The following is a 21,703-nucleotide window of genomic DNA, read 5'->3' on the forward strand; positions in this document are numbered from 1 at the left end:
GAAATATTTAGAAATATCATACATTACTCTGGAGGAACTTGATAAATTGATAAATTTGTACTCATTCAAAAGACCGTATAGAAAGGTCTATTTGAGCCAATAATGATCTTAATTTGATCCATAACCTGATTCAATATTCCTTATTTACGTATCATAAGTATTGTCGCAGTCCAGACACTGTAATACCAAACACTTAAATTAATAAATGACAGTTCGTTACATTACAAACTCCGTCGACTCAACACCTCAAAAACCATGATACCAGCACTTGTAAATTGACTGAAAACCACTGTGACTCAACCATCGAGTACCCGTTTGACCTCCATAAAAGAATATTATTTAATGTAATAAAAATACTTTATGCAGTCATCAAATGTTTAATATAAATATAAACGATAATAATGCTTCAAAATTATGTAAATAGATTATCTACAACGTTTAAGGAATATCCAGGATCATGCTTTTAAAATAGCATAAAAGCTCCATTTTGACATACGCTGAGCATGTGGGCCGTTAAATATTAAATTATCATCATAAAATATACGGAGAAAATTTTTGAGAAATGAAATTGTATTAGGTTTTTCGATAAAACAAAATCATTATAAAATTTAATTCCATATTTGAATAACATTTTACTATTGTTTAGGTTGGTATATAATTTGTTTGTATCAAATCTTTTCATGATAATTCTCTGATGTATTTAATACTATGTCAATTTCTAATTAATTGCCTTTAAAGGCCACATAGAGTTATTTTAAGAATAAATTCACATAGCTAACTTATAAATTATTAATCAATATTAGACCCTTTTTATTTACTTGGTAAGAATATATAGTGATAAATAATTACGTGGATTAGGTACTATTTTCTGAAAACGTATTATTTATTTATAATGGCTTTATACCCAGAATAATTTATATTGGTAATGAGAAAAATTTAAGTAAATAATATAATATAATTAATAATTACCAAATAAAAGAATTTACTGCCGGATAATAATCTGGTATATAAAAATCAATATTTGTTTGTTTGTTTGTTTGTTCGTATTTTATGCGCTGCCATACCGTTCATCCGATTGCGATAAAACTTTGTCAACTTATTGCTTGCACTTGCGCAAAGAGTTTAGGCTATATCTTATATATATAAATGAATTTCTGTTTGTCTGTCTGTCCCGTATGCGTTCCTATACCATTCATCCGATTGCAATGAATTTTTGGTTGTACGCACATCCGCGAAGGTTTTTGAATTATAAAAATCATCATCTTCTTCTTCTTCATCATTCTATTTCCTTTTATTCGTATGGTTCCTATACCATTCATCCGATTGCAACGAAACTTTCGTAAGCTATTGTATGCACACTCGCAAAGGTTTCTAAATTAGAAAAACCATCTTCTTCTTCATTATATCTTCTTTTATTCGTATGGTTCCTATACCATTCATCCGATTGCAATGAAACCTTCGTCAGTTATTGTGGTACCACCCGCAAAGGTTTCTGAATTATTACAACTATCTTCTTCTTCTTCTTCTTCTTCTTCATTTTATCTTCTTTTATATGTATGATCCCTATACCATTCATCCGATTGCGATGAAACCTTCGTCAGTTGTTGTGGTAACACCCGCGAAGGTTTCTAAATTAATACAACCATCTTCTTATATTCGTATGTGTTCCTACACCATTCATTCGATTGCAATGAAATTTTGATCAAGTGTTGTGCTCACGCCCGCAAAGGTTTCTATATTGATACAACTATATTCATCTTATTTTTATTCTATTCTATCTTCTTCTATTCGTATGCGTTCTTATACCATTCATCCGATTGCGATGAAATTTTGACCAGTTGTTGTGCGCACGCCCTCGAGGGTTTCTAATGAGTAATATATAAAATACAAAGTTTGTTTGTTCCATCCAATTTTGATTTTTTTTACTACATATTAATAACATTAATAACGTTTTCCTACTTTGGATTCGATTTTAGTTTAGTGTTCTTTTGTTTGACCTTTACTCCTATTAGAATTATTTTCATATTGCCATATTGTATTACACAGATATTTTAATATTAAAAAAAGAATTATCTTTTATTATTTTTTAAGATAAATATAACCACAAAGCGACCCTGTGCAAAGCCGGTTACTTAAGCTAGTTATTGTAATAAATTTTATAATATTAATGCGATAATTTGTCGTATAGTAACTATCTCTTAAATCAATAGAGCACCAAAAGCAATTTACCTTACAAGTTATGTTGCATGCAGGATTGCATAAATTAACCCGTTGGCCGTTTTATTACTTCTCTTCCACTTGCATTTCACGTATAAAACACGTTAAAAACGTGCCATACAAATTTGCATCTCTATGCATTTTAATGGCATCAGATAATTTAGTTTACTACGTGGATTAAAATGCATGAAGCTTATAAACTTTAGAATTTATAAAAATGTGCAGTATAAATCAAAAAAAATATAATTTACTGCTTCTATAAAAAACGACGAATATAGTAACCTAATATAGTCATAATTTAGTAAAATATATTATATTTTAGTAGAAATAATCCTTAAAAAATTGTCTGAGTGGGTATCATCAACTCACAATTTACATTGCCTGGCTTATTATATATTGCATTACTAACAATCTAACGTTTTTAAATCTCGAGTATATGCAGTAGCATTTGAATCAATAATAATATAATATTTCTGATGCGTTTAAAAGTATGTAAATAATATATTTTTTAGTTAACGGCCCACATGCTCATCGTAGATCAAAATTGAAATTTTATTGTATTTTCAAACCATGATTCTGGACACTCCTTAAACGTTGTAGATAATCTATTTGTATAATTTTGAAGCCATATTATCCTTTATATTTATTTTAAACATTTGATGACTGCATAAAGTTATTTTGTTACATAAAATAGTATTCTTTTAAACCTCTCGCTCTTTTAATATAGTCATATTTCGGTACATGAATGTGCAGTGGTGTTAAGATTTTTTTACATTTATTAATTTTTAATCGCATTTATAAAACCATAAGTATAATTTATGACGAGATAATTTTAGTAAAATATTTACGATAAAAAATTATATTGATAATCTCTGTGATCCCAAATTTGACAAGAATTAGGCATTTTATTATTCAAAAAATCGGCAATATTAACACATTCGAAGATGATTCTAAAGATATTTATTATAAGCTATGTCTTTGGCCATTCAAGTATGATAAACATCTTATGAATAATGATTGCGTTATAATAATTATTGACCTAAGAATAAGGTAGTGTTTTTTTAAATACGCCATTTCTGTTGTCATTCCCCAGTGGTTAAGCTACAACATACGGCCGTAGCCATAAATTGACAAACTATAATTGAAGTAGGGAGTAAAATGATATTGAAATGCGTGTTTGCATGTCCCCCCTTAAGTAGTTTTTCAAATTCTACAGTTTTATTTTCTTTTTTTGTCTTTTACACTAATATCAAGTCTAACTACTTGACTATTCAGTTATATTTTATAATCTTCTTCTTCTTATTGTGCCATCCCCTAGCGGAGGTCGGCCACCATCAAGGCAATCTTATCTTTGTCGTCTGCTACCCGGAACAGTTCAGTGGAGCTGTACTCGTACCAATCACGGAGATTCTTAAGCCACAAAATGCGGCGCCGTCCTCTGCTACGCTTCCCATTGATTTTTCCTTGAATGACAAGTTGGTGAATGCTGTATTTTTGTCCTCTCATAATGTGGCCAAGGTACTGTAGTTTCCTGGTTTTGATACTACGTAGAGCTTCTCGGTCCTTTCCCATTCGATTGAGAACTTCAACATTTGTCACCCGGTCAGTCCAAGGAATTTTGAGGATGCGTCTATACAGCCACATCTCGAAAGCTTCAAGTCTCCGTGACATCTCTTGGTTTAGCGTCCATACTTTCATACCATAAAAAAGAATTGAGAGAACATAACAACGTACCATATGCAGTCTCAGACTAAGGTAAATATCTCGATTGCTAAGGAGAAGTCTCATTTTGAGAAAGGCGCTCCTTGCGATCTCAATTCTAGTTTTTATTTCCTGAGACTGGTCCCATTTCTCATTGACCCATATACCTAAATATTTATAATGGGTCACACGTTCGATTGGTTTTATAATTACTATTGAATAATTCAATGATAGATTTCACAATTCTGCGTTTTATTTTGGTCGTACTTACAATATTAATATTTTCAAACTTAATAGCCATGTTATGTTATATTGTGACAATAAAATCATAATTTATTGTTTTACATAGGTATTATATAAAATGGAAAACAGATGTGACCGCTTTATTTAAAAGTACATAAGCATGTTTAATTATCGTATTTTTTCATATATTTCATTATAATTATATATTCCACGGATGGCTCGCGCCGTGTTAATCCAGTGCAATTCATTAATTAAAAATTAAAAGGATAAGTTCGTCCCATTAGCTCCATAAATAGCAAAAAGGCCACCTGCGAGATGATCTAGTGCGACAAACAGAGTAATAACCCTTGCTAGCCGTTGCGTCACTAATGTTTTGGGTCATTTTAGACCCCCCTCGAGAAAATATTGCCATGAACTTCCATATACTTTTGGGTGGAAAAATGAAAATTATTATCATATTCTGTTTTTGGATACATTTTTGTGAATGAATAGAACTACAATTTTTTGTTCAATGGATACTGAATATATACAATAATAGAGAATGAAAATTTCTTTATTAATAGAACATTTATTATTTAATTTTGAAAAACCTCAGTAAGATGCATATTAAAAAAATGTTGGACTGAGTGGGATTCGAAGACATGAATAACAAATTTAAATAATTGAAAGATGGATTACAAAGACAACATAATAAGTCAGATCTGAATAATTTTACAGGAGAGAAAAAAAACTTAATAGAATCTATTTCTTGTTAATTATGATTTTCTTTTCTTTTGAACCACAGTATGTGGTTACTTTTCAATGTGATATAATAATCATTAAAACTTTTGAAGTACCTGTCAGAATAATGTGTAATAGACAGACATGCCATTTGATTTAATTGTTATGATGTAGATATTTGTATAAACTCTTTTATCGAATGATTTTTTTTTTTTAAACGATAAACTAATTCTGTTTAATTTCATAATGACATTTCTTATATAGCCATCAAAAGCATCATCTGATTTACTATTATACCTCGTTTACACGTACATGGATTTATTGCTTACAGTACATATTAATATCGCGGCCATAACAATAAAATGCACGTGTAAAAATGTATTATCATGCAAGTTGCAAGATTGCATCCATGAATCATCAAAAAAATTCGGAAGCTTCTGAATTTTTACGCGACATTTGGGATTGTTTTATATCAGCACCTGCGCAATAGAACGATAGTGGCAAACCTGCGGGTATAAAAACCGAAGAGATTCATTTTTAGGTTAATCGATTTTCACAACCTGTCAAATAGTACTATAAAATGACAACATCACGTCTTGCTTACTCTTGAAGACTGAGACTGGCGAGACAGTCAGCATTTTTACGTGTAAACAGTTATTATCGCGATAGTTTAAATTACACACAATTGCTGCAAGTAAATTCATACACGTATGCAGTATTCATTCTAAAAACTTTTTACAATATTGTTATTAATCCTGTTGATTGAAATGGTATTAACTATTTGCCTAACCTATTTGGATATTGTATTGTAAAAAACATGTATTTATTTTATTGTTACCTACGGAATGAACTTGTGACTAACGTCATCAGAGATGTACACGTTTTTGTACCACCGTGGGTGCAATAAGTTACTAAGCATAATAACATACAGTCATGGCCAATGAAACCTGTATTTATACAAAAATATATATTATTTTTTGGTCTTAGATAGTTTGTCATATGACGTTGCATCGTTTGACAGTTCTGTAGGGGAGAGTGAAAAGGAAGACTGCTAATAGTAAGTGTCTTTACCTTTGTACCAACATTGTATGGTTTTTTCTATATAATCATAATAATATTACAATTATTTATACGTATAACTATAATGAAGTTAATTATCTATAATCCTTTTTAATTGACCTACTTCACTGTGCCAAATTCAACTTCTTCTTCTTCTTATTGTGCCATACCCTAGCGGAGATCGGCCACCATCAAGGCGATCTTATTTTTGTCGTCTGCTATCCGAAACAGTTCAGTGGAGGTGCACTCGTAATAATCACGGAGGTTCTTAAGCCACGAAATGCAGCGCCGACCTCTGCTTCGCTTCCCATTGATCTTTTCTTGAATGACAAGTTGGGGAATGCTATATTTTTGTCCTCTCATAATGTGGCCGAGGTACTGTAGTTTCCTGGTTTTGATACTACGTAGAACTTCTCGGTCATTCCCCATTCGATTGATTACTTCAACATTTGTCACCCGGTCAGTCCAAAAAATTTTGAGGATGCGCCTATACAGTCACATCAAATCAAATTCGACATCGAATTTAAATTCAAATTCAAATTCATTTATTTAAAATCGTATAAATGTTATTTTGGAAGACAGATATTTAAAAAAAAAAGCAAATTAAATCATGTTTGCAAACTACCGTCGCATTTTGTGATATTGAAGTACAATATAATCCACGATAAAATGTTCAACGAACCCCTCAATTGATTAAATACTATACGAACACATGTTTCAAAGACAACGGCTCACGAAGAAGTATCTGACGGTCAATTGTATATGTACGAATTTCCGGACACGACAGATTAGTAGATAAGTACTAAAAAAAATAGTAAATGTCATGCTCCCTTAGGCATACATTACCATAATATTATTATGCTGATAGCGATTAATTTTACGGTTTGAGAAAACGTGACTAACAATTTTTTTTTGTTTATTTAAGAAAAAAATACTGCTGATACATGTAGAAATTTAATTAAATTCACAAAAATTTCCATGTTTTTAAAAAATGTCAATTAATCTTCCGCAGCAATGATGCTGCAGATTTTGTCCGGTAAACAGGCGCAAAGTAGGCCGTTACGTCGCCTATTACCGGACAACTGAATGTATGCGGAATCAAAGATAACGGATGATTTATCCCCGCGAAAAGTCTTCACTCTGGCCGCATAAAAGTCTGCAAAATGAGCGCGAAATGTGTAATGCTTTGTTGGGCATAACCGGGGAGTCCCCATCAGCCCAACGTGAGTTTGCATACTTTGCAACTCGCGGGCTTATGTGTATATTTTTATTCAGGGATTCCATTAAAAATGGACCAGGTTTTGTATGTGATATGTTATATGACTAGCTTCAAGGCTGTAAAGAATTAAATAATTGCTTATAAGTTCCAATTCAACAAAAAACATGAATATTTAAAAGATTTAGAATAAGTATCGCCGGATTTATGTCTACATAAATGCATGAATAAAAAATAACCATGAGTGCAAGTGAGAAAGAATTCAATACACATATAATTTCCGCAATATGCATTAGAGTAAGATAAAAGACACATTAATAATCAATTTAATGAATATTTAATGAATGCATCCTCAGCTACGCTTGCTGTTGATATTTCCTTGAATGACAAATTGGAGAATGCTGTACTTTTATCTCATAATGTGGCCGAGGTATTGTAGATTTCTGGTTTTGATTGTATGAAAAACCTTTCGGTCCTTTCCCATTTGATTGAGCAGGTCAAAATTTATCAGCCGGTTAGTCCAAGAAATTTTAAGGATACATATTATATATAGCCACATTTTGAAATTCTCAACCATTTTTTAATACCATGGAAAAGAATTTAGAGATCATAACAGCGAAACCACACGCAGTCTCAGATCCATGTAAAGGTTTTTATTGTTAAGGAGGCATATCATTTGTGAAAGGTACTCTTTGCGATCTAAATCTTAGCTATTATTTCCTGGGACTGGTCCCATTTCTTGTTGCCCCATGTTTCTAAATAAATATAATGGGTCATATGCTCAATTGGTTGACTGAACAAAAATTTTGTTATAGTCGCTATTTTTGATACCTACTAAAAATAATATTATGATACGAAAATTTAATACATTGATTTTCATATATATTAACGTAAACATAATAAATTCAATGACTACTTACTTAACAAAATTGATTAGGGACTATTAATCTTCTTCTTATTGTGCCATCCCCTAGCGGAGGTCGGCCACCATCAAGGCGATCTTATCTTTGTCGTCTGCTACCCAACAACAACTGAAAAGTTCAGTGGAGCTGCACTCGTACCAATCACAGAGGTTCTTAAGCGACGAAATGCGGCGCCGTCCTCTGCCACGCTTCTCATTGATCTTTCCTTGAATGACAAGTTGGGGAATGCTGTATTTTTGTCCTCTCATAATGTGGCCGAGGTACTGTAGTTTCCTGGTTTTGATACTAGATAGAACTTCTCGGTCCTTCCCCATTCGATTGAAAACTTCAACATTTGTCACCCGGTCAGTCCATGGAATTTTGAGGATGCGTTTATATAGCCACATCTCGAAAGCTTCAAGTCTCTGTGACATCTCTTGGTTTAGCGTCCATACTTCCATACCTAATAAGATAATATTATTATTATTATCAATATAACTAGCCTATATCACTTCTGGATACACAAGCTAATTCAGAACGTACTTATGCAGAAATAAACTTTTTCGTGGATTTAGTGACCTCTATGTCTATATTTTAAACGTTTCTTACCACATGATTTTGTCCAGGATAATTAATAAATGTAATAAAATTGATGTTCTCCTTTCTTTAAATAATTGAATTTCAAATACATTACATACAATAATTCGTATTATTAGAAAAATGACATACTCCTGCATAATCTATACATCAAAATAAAATGAATAAATTCCTCTATATAATATTATTATGCCGTCCAGTTTTACATATTTGACAATTTTTAGGGGTCGCTCGGCGGTTTTGGGGCTATTAGATTTGCATGCGGCGTAGTGCTCGGACGGCGGGGGTGAGAGGTAAGGCTACGCGAGGAAGGGAACGGGGGAAGGCAGTTATGATTAATGGCGTTCTGTCACATCTTTATGTTGGCAGTGAATAAAGCATGGGAAATACACACTAACTTAAATAAACCGCCACCACGTAAAAACGAGCAAAACACGAAACTCTATCTACCCTATGATATTGTATACATTTCCGATGTGTGCTCGAGCCGAATGCGATACGGTTCCTCTTTTTACTTTCACTATCATATTATTACTCTATGTAGAGTTGAACGAATTTAGGAAAGCATGTCTTCATGTGGTAGCGCTATTTGCAGTGGACTGTATAATTTTGAAGGTGATGGTGAATTCCGAATCTAGGGGGAGAGGGATTTTAACAAGATGCCAGACACTGACCTTTTTTAATGTTGATGATGGCTTTGTGGACTGGTTGCACTGTCACTTGCGTGGTATTGTTTGTTTGGGTTACCCGGTGCGCTGCACTTGACGGTACACCATTGATGGATGATAATATGTGAGCTTGATGAATGATGATGATTGGTTATGTGAATGATGAGAGCCGGTATCGTGGCTTGGCAGATATTCAGAAGTATAGTTGGGACGACGATCACACTATATCAAGCTAACCCTGGCGGTGGCCCACGAACAACTTCTGAATAAGTCTGTATAATAATTGAATTAATTAATAAACTTTGGTTTAGCGGTAGGCAACAGGCTAACACGCACACCACTTGTATTCAGCTAATTCTTGAATCACTCTGTATCTAACATGGCCTCGTTCATATCGTAACAAATATAGCTCGACAGCTTTAGCAAGCATACGCGCTCGGCGGTTTTGAAGTAACTAAATGTTATTTACATCACGGTCTATCATGATCCGTGACTGCCGGTCACTTGGTCGTGTGACAATATTACTGGGATTTGAAGTGGGAGGTGAGAAGTAAGGATGAATGAAAATATAAATGACGCAACCACCATGTAAGATAAAATAATATAGATTCAAGAAAAAAATGATACGACGCATGACATCCACTGAATTTCAGTCATGTGCTTTACCAATTAAACCACGTGTGTCGTACCTAATTATGACGATAGCCGCTTTATTTATTTTAGGCTTTGGCGTTTTGACTCGCGCGCATTCCAGATACATGTGACTTCATTGAGTCGTCCACATACACTTGCGACTAGTCACCTAACGCGCGCGGTCAAGATACAGGTGACCTCATTGAGGTATCCACACGTACTCGTGGCGAATCGCGGCGAGACACGCGTCATGTAGACAAGGCCTTAATATTAATCCAAAAACCACGACAGATAACTTATAAGTTATAAGTATTTTTAATTATTAATTAAAAAATTATGTTAAAAAATACCCACGAAAATATATTTTTATTCACCCTATAATCTTTGGCAACAAAATTTCCCAAAATACAGGATATTTTCCTTAGCCCCAGCATAGATTTAGGGGTGAGATTTTCAATGTAAAGAATATCGATACACTGGTATATATTCAGAATGTGTATTTTGTATCCCTAATATGTTTCATATTTATTTTCGACGGATCATCTTAATGCTATAAAATTCTCTTACTAGTCATTTCCCTAAAATAGGGGTTTCTTGAACCATATAATGACAATGCACTTTATCTATATTCAAAGAAAAACTATTAGTTGCCTAGTTGAAATTTATATATTATATTCATTGTTTTCTTTGAAATTACACACACATATGTAGAGGTATAATTTTTCTTACGAAATTTATCAGAAAAATATTCTTTAAATGAGAATATAAATTTCTATAGTATTATAAAGAAATTTATTAGAGTGAACTTATTTTTATAACTTTGATTTTGTAATACGTTGGTATGTATAAAAAGCCCAGCAGAATTTTCTATAAAGATTTACTATGAGGGCTGTCAAATGCTTTTTTATAGTCCACGAAGCAATAGGCAAGAGGTATTTTCATCTCTTTATTCTTCTGCTGCAGGAGGCATTGGAGAGTTGAAATATGCTCCGAGCAGGACTTCCCCAGAACAAACTCACTCTGCTGCATACGAAAAACCTCCAGCGTGGGACTTCTAATCCTGTACAGGAGAGTCTGCGCCAACACCTTCCTTAAGCGCTGAGGAGAGTGATACATCTGTAATTATTACAGTCTTGTGGGTCAGCTTTACGTGGCTAGGACATGTATTCCGGATGCTGCTAGAGAGTGCGAAACTTCGTACCCTTGTGGCACAGACTGAAGCCGGCCCTCCCTCACCCAGAAACGGTGCTGCAAAATCGATCTACGCGCTACAGGTCTGGCATTTCGGGAGACGCGAGAGTTGGCGATGGACCAAGATAAGTGGCGCAGATTTGTGCTTGCCCTATGCCCCAATGCTGGGTTGTGACAGGGTGAAAGAAGAAGAAGATGTATAAATATTAGACAATACTTGTATTAAATTGGATTTATTTTCCTTATTGAATTCTTAATAAATATGCTTTATTAATATTATATTATGCAAAAATGTTATACAGGCCGAATTCTTGTTTTTTTAAAGATATTTTTATTGTACTTAAATAATTGTGAAAGTTTTTTTTATTAATATTATATTAAGTTGAAATATCCAGCTATGCACGAGGTCACTTCATTGATCAATATGCATTTATCTTGTTCAACAAAAAATATATATAATATGTTTATATTCATTCATATTTAAATACCTGTATCTCGGCATAGAACCTATCAAAATGTAAATAATTCTTATAGCCAAGTCAAACAAAAGAAATTAAAATCGAATCTAAAATATGCCAAATTTATCTGTCGCGAAAATTCAAAATAAGAATTGGCAGGAAAGATAATTTGAATAAACAAACATTGTATATTTTATATTATTATGTATTATATACGTCAGTTGAAGCTAAGTAAGAAAAGGAAAGCAAACAAACATATTTAGACTTCAACATATTATATATATATATATATTATTAATTATATCGTTTATATCGATAGTATTAATAGTAGTTCCGATTATAAAAATTAAATTAAAACTTTTCCACTAGTATTTACCTATATATTGTCATATATAAATTCTACTTCACATTTTTAAGCAATTTAAAATCTCTTGTTATTAAAGTATTATAAAAATCCACAGTTTATTTCCAAATAGTCACAACAATCAATAAAGTTTCAAGTTATATTGTCTTCATCAAAACAAAATAATAAATAAATACAATACCAGTAGTTGTCAATTATGTAAGTCTAAAAAAACTTATTTTTCTTAACCTTACGTAACCTAACCTAACCTAACCAACGGTTTATTTGTTAATCTCTTTTCTACCGCATTACACCTCTGAATATTAATTCCTCAGGTCGAACCACTGACAAATTCTTCAACCAAAAAATGCGCCTTTATTCTGGCATTTTTGCTGTACATGTTTCCCTAGTTGAACAATTAAAGCAGTCTATAATAATTATCGTATTCAATGATTTATATTTGAGATAAAGAATTTAAGTTTCATCGGCCCTCGTAGCTCAGAGCGTAAAGCACTCGTCTTTCATCCAGGGGTCTTGAATTCGATTCTCGGTGAGTTCACAATATATTTATATGATTTTCTCAAAGCCTGGGTAATTATTGTGATTGTTTCTCTTCTATTACTAAATACACTACTATTTGTTGTATTCAGCCTCTTGGCCTTCAGTAGTATTAAAATATATATATGTATATATAATATATGTGTAATGGTGACATATATTATATTTATTTATATATCTATGTTCATTAAAGAGTATACACATGGCTAAAAAGCTAATAATTATTTGTGACATTCAATCCATCGAGCTTTAAATAAATTATTAGTAAACGCAATCATTGATTTGGCTTAGTATTCGTGCCAAAAACATTTCGCTGGTTTTATTACCGATCAGTCAATCTAACGTTGACTTAGCCCAGTGCATATATTCTATACACAAGACTGCTTTCAGCCTAATCAGCAGCTAACTAGGGTAGGAAAGTATCAAAATATTAACAATTACAATAAGTTAGCCGTCTGAACTGGCAAAACTGTCTATCTCACTCTAAAATTTATCACAGCCAAGAGAGGTGCTCTTAAAACATAGCACTAAGTACAACTAACTGATTGTTGTAGTGTTACAATAAGTGCTGATACTTGGATACTTTCATACCCTAGACCAGGGGTCGGCAAACTCTTGGACCAAAAGAGCCAAATATGAGTATCACAACGGTTAAATTTTTTTTCGAGAGCCATACATATATTTTTTATAAATATGATTTATTTCAGTGAATGTTATTGTTTATTTATCAAGTGAAGAAGATTTTGCGAAAAAAAACTAACGCAAATATAAGTTTTTTATTGTTGAAATTATAAATATATTTTTTACAGAAAATGAGTTATATAAAATTTTCACGCATTCCTTAAAACTAATGTGAACAATGACCGTCCTTGCATTTCTTTGAAGAGTGTCTGTATGTTTGGTATGTAACTTTGTAGTTTTCAATTTTAGGCGCGACTCCAAATTCTCATCGGTTATTTGGCTTATCTAAATGCTATTTATATTATTCATGTTTGAAAATGATTTTTCACATACATGTAGACTCGAATATGAGTTCGGAAAGCTATACCATGTATTAAAAATCGCAGTATCTACCTTATTCTGTAGATCTTTTAGAGCGCTCCTCTGAGTTGTGAAATTAAATTGTATTTTTCTCTCTCCAAATTCTCAATTTTGGTGGCAAGACCTACATATTTGGAGCTACATAACTCTTTGCTTGTTAAATCCACAAAAAAATCTTTTTCAAAAGTGCTCGTGTCAATATGAAATGGAGAAAAATTTAATTTATCGACTTTTAAAATTGGCGGATTTAAAACGACAACAATCATACCTTTTTTAGAAAAAATGTGAATTGGGAATTTGGCAAAGAGCCGCATGTAGCTCGCGAGCCGTGGTTTGCCGACCCCTGCCCTAGACAGCGGCCGAAAGCATTTTTGTGTATAGAATAGATACGCTGGTGTCTTAAATAACCTAATAATCCTATATCTTGTCATAATTTTTATTAAAAATGTACCACTATCATTGGATCGTATGGCCTACTATAGCATTAAAAAGAAAAGAAAGGAAAACTATAATAAAATATTCCTCCATGCCAGTTTAGTTCTGCGAGCAATCTCGTTATTATATTATTTAATATTTTCTTACAAAAAACATTATTTTCTGTGATTATTTTTTTTACAAAAGTATCAGGGTGGCATACCGTTAGAGCGTAAAAGAAGATCGAGTTCTTACACGTATGTATGTATTGCGAAAATGTAACACGATTTTGCTATCTATGCGGTGCGACGAGCAACGTTCTTGCAGCATAACGAGTAACAGGCGAACATGAAATATGAGACAAAACAGGCTAGGGATTACGAGGCGTGTATCGGGTTACCCATTAAGGATTTCGCGGGACGGTCTGGCAAGGGATTTGGCTCGTAGCAAAAAGGTGCGCAATGCGACGGGCGCTAATAGAATAAACATCAACTGAACAGTTTATTGCCAGTAACTAAATGTACCAAGCCATTTAATACATTATTGTTATGAAATCCTGATCACTGTTTAGAATTTAGATATTCGTAGATAATAAGTGTAAAATTTAAAAAAATATATATCTTATTGGTTGGGCCAATTATGGTGGCCCTCATTCCTATATTTCCCTCCTACTTAAAATCCTCAGTATTGTCGCAAAACCATACATAACATAGTTACGACTCAATTACCGCTCATAAACACGTACAACCCATACTATTTCTAAACATCAAGTACCTCGCATCGGGTGACTCAACAAACAAAAATAGTGCAACCAGACCATAGAGAAAGATCATCTACAGTATAAAAGGTCAGTACCTGGCATCATGACATAAATTTCCCAGCATCCAGACCCTCCATCACAATCATCACATCAAAACCAATTACAGTCCACTATGAAAAGCGCAACCAATTATGATTATTTTACAACGTTTTTCTTAGGTCATATTCTTATTTGTCCGGTGGTTGTTAAGTTTGTCCGGTACAAATCATGCAATCGATTTTTAACTAACTTCCTGACTAGCTAGACATTTGAAACTTTTAGAATATATCAGAACACGATGCCAATGCATTTTTTGAATACTTTTAGCCATCTTTAAGTAGAATTGAATTCATTTTTAGTTAATTTTGTTTTGTATGAAAAGTTATTTCAATAACATAATTGGTTAGTAGGGGGTCCTAGCAACTAAATTATTAAATAATGTATACATGCGTTACTATGGAAATCAATATGAAATGACATTTCATTATTCAGTATTTCTATCAAGTACAAATTTGTTTGATCGTTTAAGTTAGTCAAGTCAAGTTTATATTATGATTCAACAGAAAATTTAAAAACGTTGTATATAAAAAGTTCTTTTTATCTTGTAATTATTTGTTTTCAGTTCTTGTGTAGTTAAAAATGAGTAAAATGATACAAAATAATAATAAATATCAATTGTTTTTAATTCTTAATAGTTTAATAATTAAGTCTGATAAAGTATAGTAGCTTTTAGTTACTTACGCAGTAATTTTTACTCAATACTAAATATCACTACCTGAAATCAACAGTGGGATAAGTAAAAAATAACTAGTTTCGAGATGATTTCATTGAACTTTAATATTGTTTATGTCAAACAAATGAAATTGTTAACTATACTTATGTTTATTTTGTTTTTTTCTGCGGTTTATAATTAATAGATGATAATGGTAGGATTTTTTGTAGGTATACCATTATTAGTACTGGAATATCTTGATTATCCCACTATTACTTTGAAGTTACAGGACAATTTTAACAAATGCAAATTTAAATAGGGTATTACATTTTTTTTAAATCTCGGTTAGTCATGATGTAGGTATAGCTTTCAAGAATGGATTCGCATACTTATCTGAAAATCAACTTATTTCACTTTGTATCACTGTTGCTTTCGGGTAGTGATATTTAACAGTGTAAGGTTATTTTTATTTAAAATCTTTCAAATAAATAAATAAAATCTTTAGCTCAGATCAAACGTTCGTTTTAATTAAAAATACGCTAGTCATATTTACGAAATTTTTCTACATTTTCTATCCTGTATTTTCTGTCAGGTACGTAGTTAAATAAAAATTACCTTCAATAAAGACATATCTTTCAAACTTACTAAAAGTGATTAATTTACTATTTAGTAATTATAATGTAGCTGTCAGTATATTATTAATCAAATATCTATTTTTAATGTATCAAATTATTTGACAGCAATAATAAATTCCCAGCGACTCATATACCGGTAAAAAACTTTACTGTTTACCTGTTTCAGCAAATTGATTGGCGATATTAAATACGGTATCACAATAGAAAATTAGTTTAATATCCATTCCCATAGTATCATAATTTATTATGACTGTAATAATAAATAAAATTCATAGCTACTCGTATTTAAACCGCTGACTCGTTCAATATAATTATGTACTGGAATATAATGTTTATGTATTACTTTTGACTGTATAAATTACGAATACTGATTTATCAAAAGGTCACTCGAATATACGTTTCCAGTCTGTTACCATCGCAGTCTCTATATCGTTTCGCCCATCATCTGATTGTACCGAGATGCGGACCTCGGATCCGTACCTATCATAAATTTAGTATTGTGACATCATACTATTGTACCAACCGTTACGCCTAATAAAATTCTCTCCTGCATACATCTTCGACTTCTTTATCATCATCCTCAACACCATTACCTACGACACATCGACGACTCCCGAAGTGTGAATCCACACATCGAACACTACAGTGGTGACCCCGAGTGGGACATCGAATCTAAAAATAATAATTCCTAACAAAACCTATGACATGGACTGTGTGAACTTATTCCTCAGTATCTACCAGCTAAGTGTATTAATAAACAGACAATATTATCATTCAATTTCAAAAAGCTAGATCAAACGGATTAAAAGATAAGTTTTTCCTGTCACACAATTTTAACAGCATACTTAAACACTTCAAACTTTTACACAATAAGTGTCTGTTAACAAAGTAATTTAAAAAATGTTATCCTAACACCCTTATAAAGACTTATGATCCCGAAATGAGTGTTTAAGCCCCTTTTATCACGCTTGCATCGAATTGCAAAAGGTGGGTGGGCCGCAAGGATAGGCTCTGTCATTAAGGGATGAACCAATTTTCGGACGCCATTTTGGAGGAGCCTCAATCGGCGTTTGCTCCCTAGCAGTTCCGAAAACGTTCGCGTATTTCCGTGAATGTTCGTAGTGGCTCGTTAGGGAAAACGCGAGTCGCAAAGTGTAATTTTAGCTGAGACAATAAAAGGTGACAAATGACATAACGTACCAGTGTCTTGTTTTATTTGAAAATTCCACTAATTCTTATATAAAAAATAGTAATGATCCTATCAAAAGTTTTATAAATGAATTAATTTTCTCAATCTTACAGCTAATTACACTCAAAATGTATAGCATGAATACATGATTATTAGGCAAAAATTAATAGTGAACAAGTAGCAGAATTTTGGCTTCTGAAGTAATGGGTAACGAGTTCAACCCCATCTAGAAAATAGTTCACATGTTCTTCTCCAATATAAATATTTAAGAATTAGTGACATGAAGGTAGATAGCAAATATTTATTATTTAAAATCTGTTTAGAAAAAGGCACCCAATAAAAATATACAAATCATTATCTTATTATTTTTGTGCCACCTTCTACCGAAGGATGGTCTCCAAATTCCAATATGTCTCCGTATTCTGGACTAGTCATCAGCTCATATCCTTAATGGAGGCTGTGTACCTCTTTCAACTTGCCCTTCTGCTATTTTTTACCTATCCTTGCATTATGAGTTGGAGTAAATCATATTTCTTGAGAAAAATATGGCCGTAGTATGCAGTTTTTCAGCGCTTGATCGTAGCTATATAAGTTATCTTGTCTTATTGGCCCATCTTATACCGTCCTTCATCCGTTATCAACGGCATGAATCTATCCACTGTTTAATGAATGCCTCTCTAAACTGATTCCACTTCTATCGGGTGCGTTGCGTTGCCACGTACATTTCATCGATCCAGCTGCCTCTAGGTCTACTTTGCGGACGTTTTATACCTCTTGGATACTTTTGGATGACTAGATTCGTCCAGAGATTGTCCCTTCTTCGAGTTATGTTACTACCAATTTCCATTTGAGGTTTTTAGCGAACTCTAATAATATGAAATAGAATCTTCATGATATGCCAATATTATAAGAGGGTTGCGATACAGGTAGAAGATATATTAAACCTACACGTGTAACCACCAATTCAAATTTAAAAAATCGGAGAAATCTTTATTTTAATCGGGTCGTGAAAGAAAACAATTACACTCTCATTATTTGATAGATGCTTCCAGTGGCGTAAAAGCATATTATCTAGAAGTTTAAATACGGAAATTTGGAAATACATATTAACAGTATATTATAAAGACTAATAATTGTATTTTGGTCAAGTATTTTACCATAATTTTAAGAGATGTCAGAATGTGTACAGTATATTAAATTATTTAAAACAATAATTTACCGGGCCTAGTATAATTAGTGTAAAGTACAGCGTGTATACACGCATATTTTCTATAACCGGCCTTGCCCGTATGGAATTGTAGAGCGTGTAAACATGTTTGTGACATTCGTTCAATTAAGGGTAATTATCTTCTTCTTCTTTCACCCTGTCACGTCCCAACATTGGGGCATAGGGCAAGCACAAGTTGGCGCCACTTCCCTCGGTCCATCGCCAACTCCTGTGCCTCCCGCCATGTCAGACCTGCAGCACGTAGGTCGCTTTTGTAGCATCGCTGCAGGGTGAGGGAGGGCCGGCCACGGCGACGGAACCCTTGAGGCTGTGCCACAAGGGTACGAAGTGCCGCACTCTTTGGCGGCATCCGGAATACATGTCCCAGCCACGTGAATCGTCTCTTTGTGATAACTTCAATCACCGAAGGCTGTTGTGTCTGCTCACGAACTCGGATATTTGTAACGCGGTCGTACCAATGTACCCCTAAGATTCTGCGGAGACATCGATTCTCAAAGCTCAAAAGCCGTGACTCTTGAAGCTTAGTAAGATGCCATGTCTCACAGCCATACAGGAGCACAGGTAGCACGCACGCGTTAAACAAACGACATTTGGTCCTCACAGAATACAGCCTTGACCTCCATGCGACTCCAAGTTGGTTGAACGCAGAGCCCGCCACACCCATGCGGATTCCAAGCTCACTAGAAATACCACCATCATCGGCAACCGTGGCACCCAAGCACTTGAATCTGGACACCAGCTCGACGGGCAGACCAGAAACCCGCAGAGGAGTGTCGGCGTCGATGCAAGCAGCACTGCACATGGATTTGGTCTTAGCGGCATTCAGATGAAGACCCACACGCATCGAGTTCGCGGCTAGCCTGTTCACGGTCACCTCCAACCTCTCGATCGTCGAGTCAAACACGACTGCGTCGTCTGCATACTCCAAGTCGCACAGTCTTTCTTCGCATAGATCGCTTGTGTCATCATGATGTAGGCGTATCCCACTGTCGGGGCAAACCGTCTTACGCATTATGAAATCCATCATGATGATAAAAAGAAAGGGCGCAAGTACACATCCTTGCTTGACTCCTGACGTGATTTCAAAGAGGTCAGAGGATGTTCCGGTTGCTCTCACGCGACACTCTGTATTGGTGTAGAGAGCACTTATCACGGCGACCAGTTTCCGTGGGACACCATATCCTAGCAGAATTTGCCACAGAGATTCACGATGAGGACTGTCAAATGCCTTTTCATAGTCCACGAAGTCGCAGGCGACAGGTATATTCATCTCTTGGTACTGTTGCAGAAGGCTTCGGAGAGTTGAAATATGCTCTGAGCAGGACTTCCCCGGGACAAATCCACTCTGCTGCGCACGCAAAACGTCCAGCATGGGACTTCTAATCCTGTACAGGAGAATCTGCGCCAACACCTTCCCGGGAACGCTGAGGAGAGTGATTCCTCTGTAATTATTACAGTCTTGTGGGTTACCCTTTTTGTGCAGAGTAACAACGGTACCATCCCTCCAGGCTTTGGGGCACTGCTCCCTTTCCCACACCTCGTGCAGAAGGTCACACAAGGACGGCAATACAGCGCTCAGTCCGCAGAGCAGAAATTCTGCATGGATGCCATCATCTCCAGGAGCTTTCCTGCGCTTCAGTCTTTTGACAGCCTCTTTAACTTCAGCAGTTGTCGGAGGATCTTCGCAGAATCCCGATGCAGTAGTGATTCCGAGGGCGGTGATCTCCGACGGAATATCGAAGGGATGCAATGGAGGTGGGCGATTCAGGACATCACTGAAATGTTGGCGCCATAGCTCCTGGACCTTTGCAGGTTCGGTGACTGTCACTCCGTCAGAGTTGCGTAATGCAGTGACCGCTGGACGTTTCTTACCGCAAATTGCTCTGGTGATGCGGAAGAGAGCACTTGGATTATTCTTGCAGGCAGCAGATTCCGCATCCCGAATGAGGTCATCCAGGCGTCGGCGCTTATCGCGGCGGGCAGAACGCTTTACCACGCGGTCCATTGTCTGGTATTCCGCGCTGCGCTGTGGGTCGTATGTACCATTGTCTCGCAATTCTTTCAGGAGCTTCCTCTTCTCAATCATCTCCCATGTATGAGGTGACATCCAGTCCGGTCTGTGCGTATGCCGCTCTCCTAATGCAGTAGTTGCGGAGCTCATTATAGCATCCCGGAATAATATCCATTTTCCTTCCAAGGGATCCGAGTCGATGGAAGACGTGAGAGTTCTAGCATCATATAAGCGCTTCTGCAGCTCCAGCTCATAGGTTGCACGCACACGGGTACTTTTCAGTTTTTCCACATCGAGTCTGACCGTCCTTTTGGGTTTTGGGACTCGTTTGAGGTCTATACGGGATTTCCCGACCAAGAGTTCGTGGTCACTGTGGATGTCTGCACCTCTATATGTCCGCACGTCTAGCAGTTCATGCCGGTATTTCGCTTTGACCAAAATGTGGTCGATCTGGTTTCTTGTATTACCGTCTGGCGATGTCCATGTATATTTGTGGATGGTCTTATGAGGGAAAAGACTACCACCAATCACAAGACCATTCATTGAGGCAAAATCTACCAGACGGGAACCATTATCGTTCATTTGGCCAAGGCCATGTTTTCCCAGCACAAAGGGTCCACGCGAGGGGTCAGATCCTACTTTGGCATTAAGATCACCAAGGATAACTGCATGATCACAGCTGGGGATATTTCCAGCGGCTTCCGCCAAACTTTCGTAGAATGTATCCTTATCTGCATCGCTAGCAGCCTCTGTGGGAGCATAGCACTGCAGAAAAGTGATGGAGCCCGACTTGGTCTTGAAAGTAGCGCGGAGTAGACGTTCGGAGATAGGTTCCCAGCTGGTGAGGCACTTGCAAGCTTCCTTGGACATCAGCAATCCGATTCCACTACGTCGCAATGTGGCGTGTCCGGAGTACAATAGACGAAACCCACGAATAAACTTCTCGCCAATGCCAGTGAGTCGACACTCACTGATCCCGAGAACATCTAACTTGTATTGAGAAAGTATTACTGTTAGATGCTCGGCCTTTCCAGGGACATTTAGAGTACGGATATTGTAGGTTCCAAAACAAAATCGTTTACCGAATTCAGGCGAGGTCGTCAAGATGGAAACGGGGGTCCGAGGCTTCCCTGTGCTTGGATTAATCTGTTGTTTTAGGGTGTGCAGG

At 35.3% G+C, this 21,703-nt stretch overlaps 1 protein-coding gene across 1 annotated transcript in view; it reads right to left on the reverse strand.

Moving 5' to 3' along the window:
• Positions 1-21,405, reverse strand: part of LOC147070655 (uncharacterized) — a 34,545-nt gene extending 13,140 nt beyond the window's left edge. The window contains exon 1 of the mRNA XM_085949226.1: positions 20,022-21,405. Within this exon, the coding sequence (XP_085805352.1) occupies positions 20,022-21,405 (1,384 nt within the window). The remainder of the gene's footprint in view (positions 1-20,021) is intronic.
• Positions 21,406-21,703: the final 298 nt, after the last annotated feature.

This window comes from Rhyacophila brunnea, unplaced genomic scaffold (genome assembly GCF_057557595.1).
Source record: "Rhyacophila brunnea isolate RB1 unplaced genomic scaffold, BYU_Rbru_1.0 scaffold_21, whole genome shotgun sequence".
Lineage (NCBI taxonomy): Eukaryota > Metazoa > Arthropoda > Insecta > Trichoptera > Rhyacophilidae > Rhyacophila > Rhyacophila brunnea.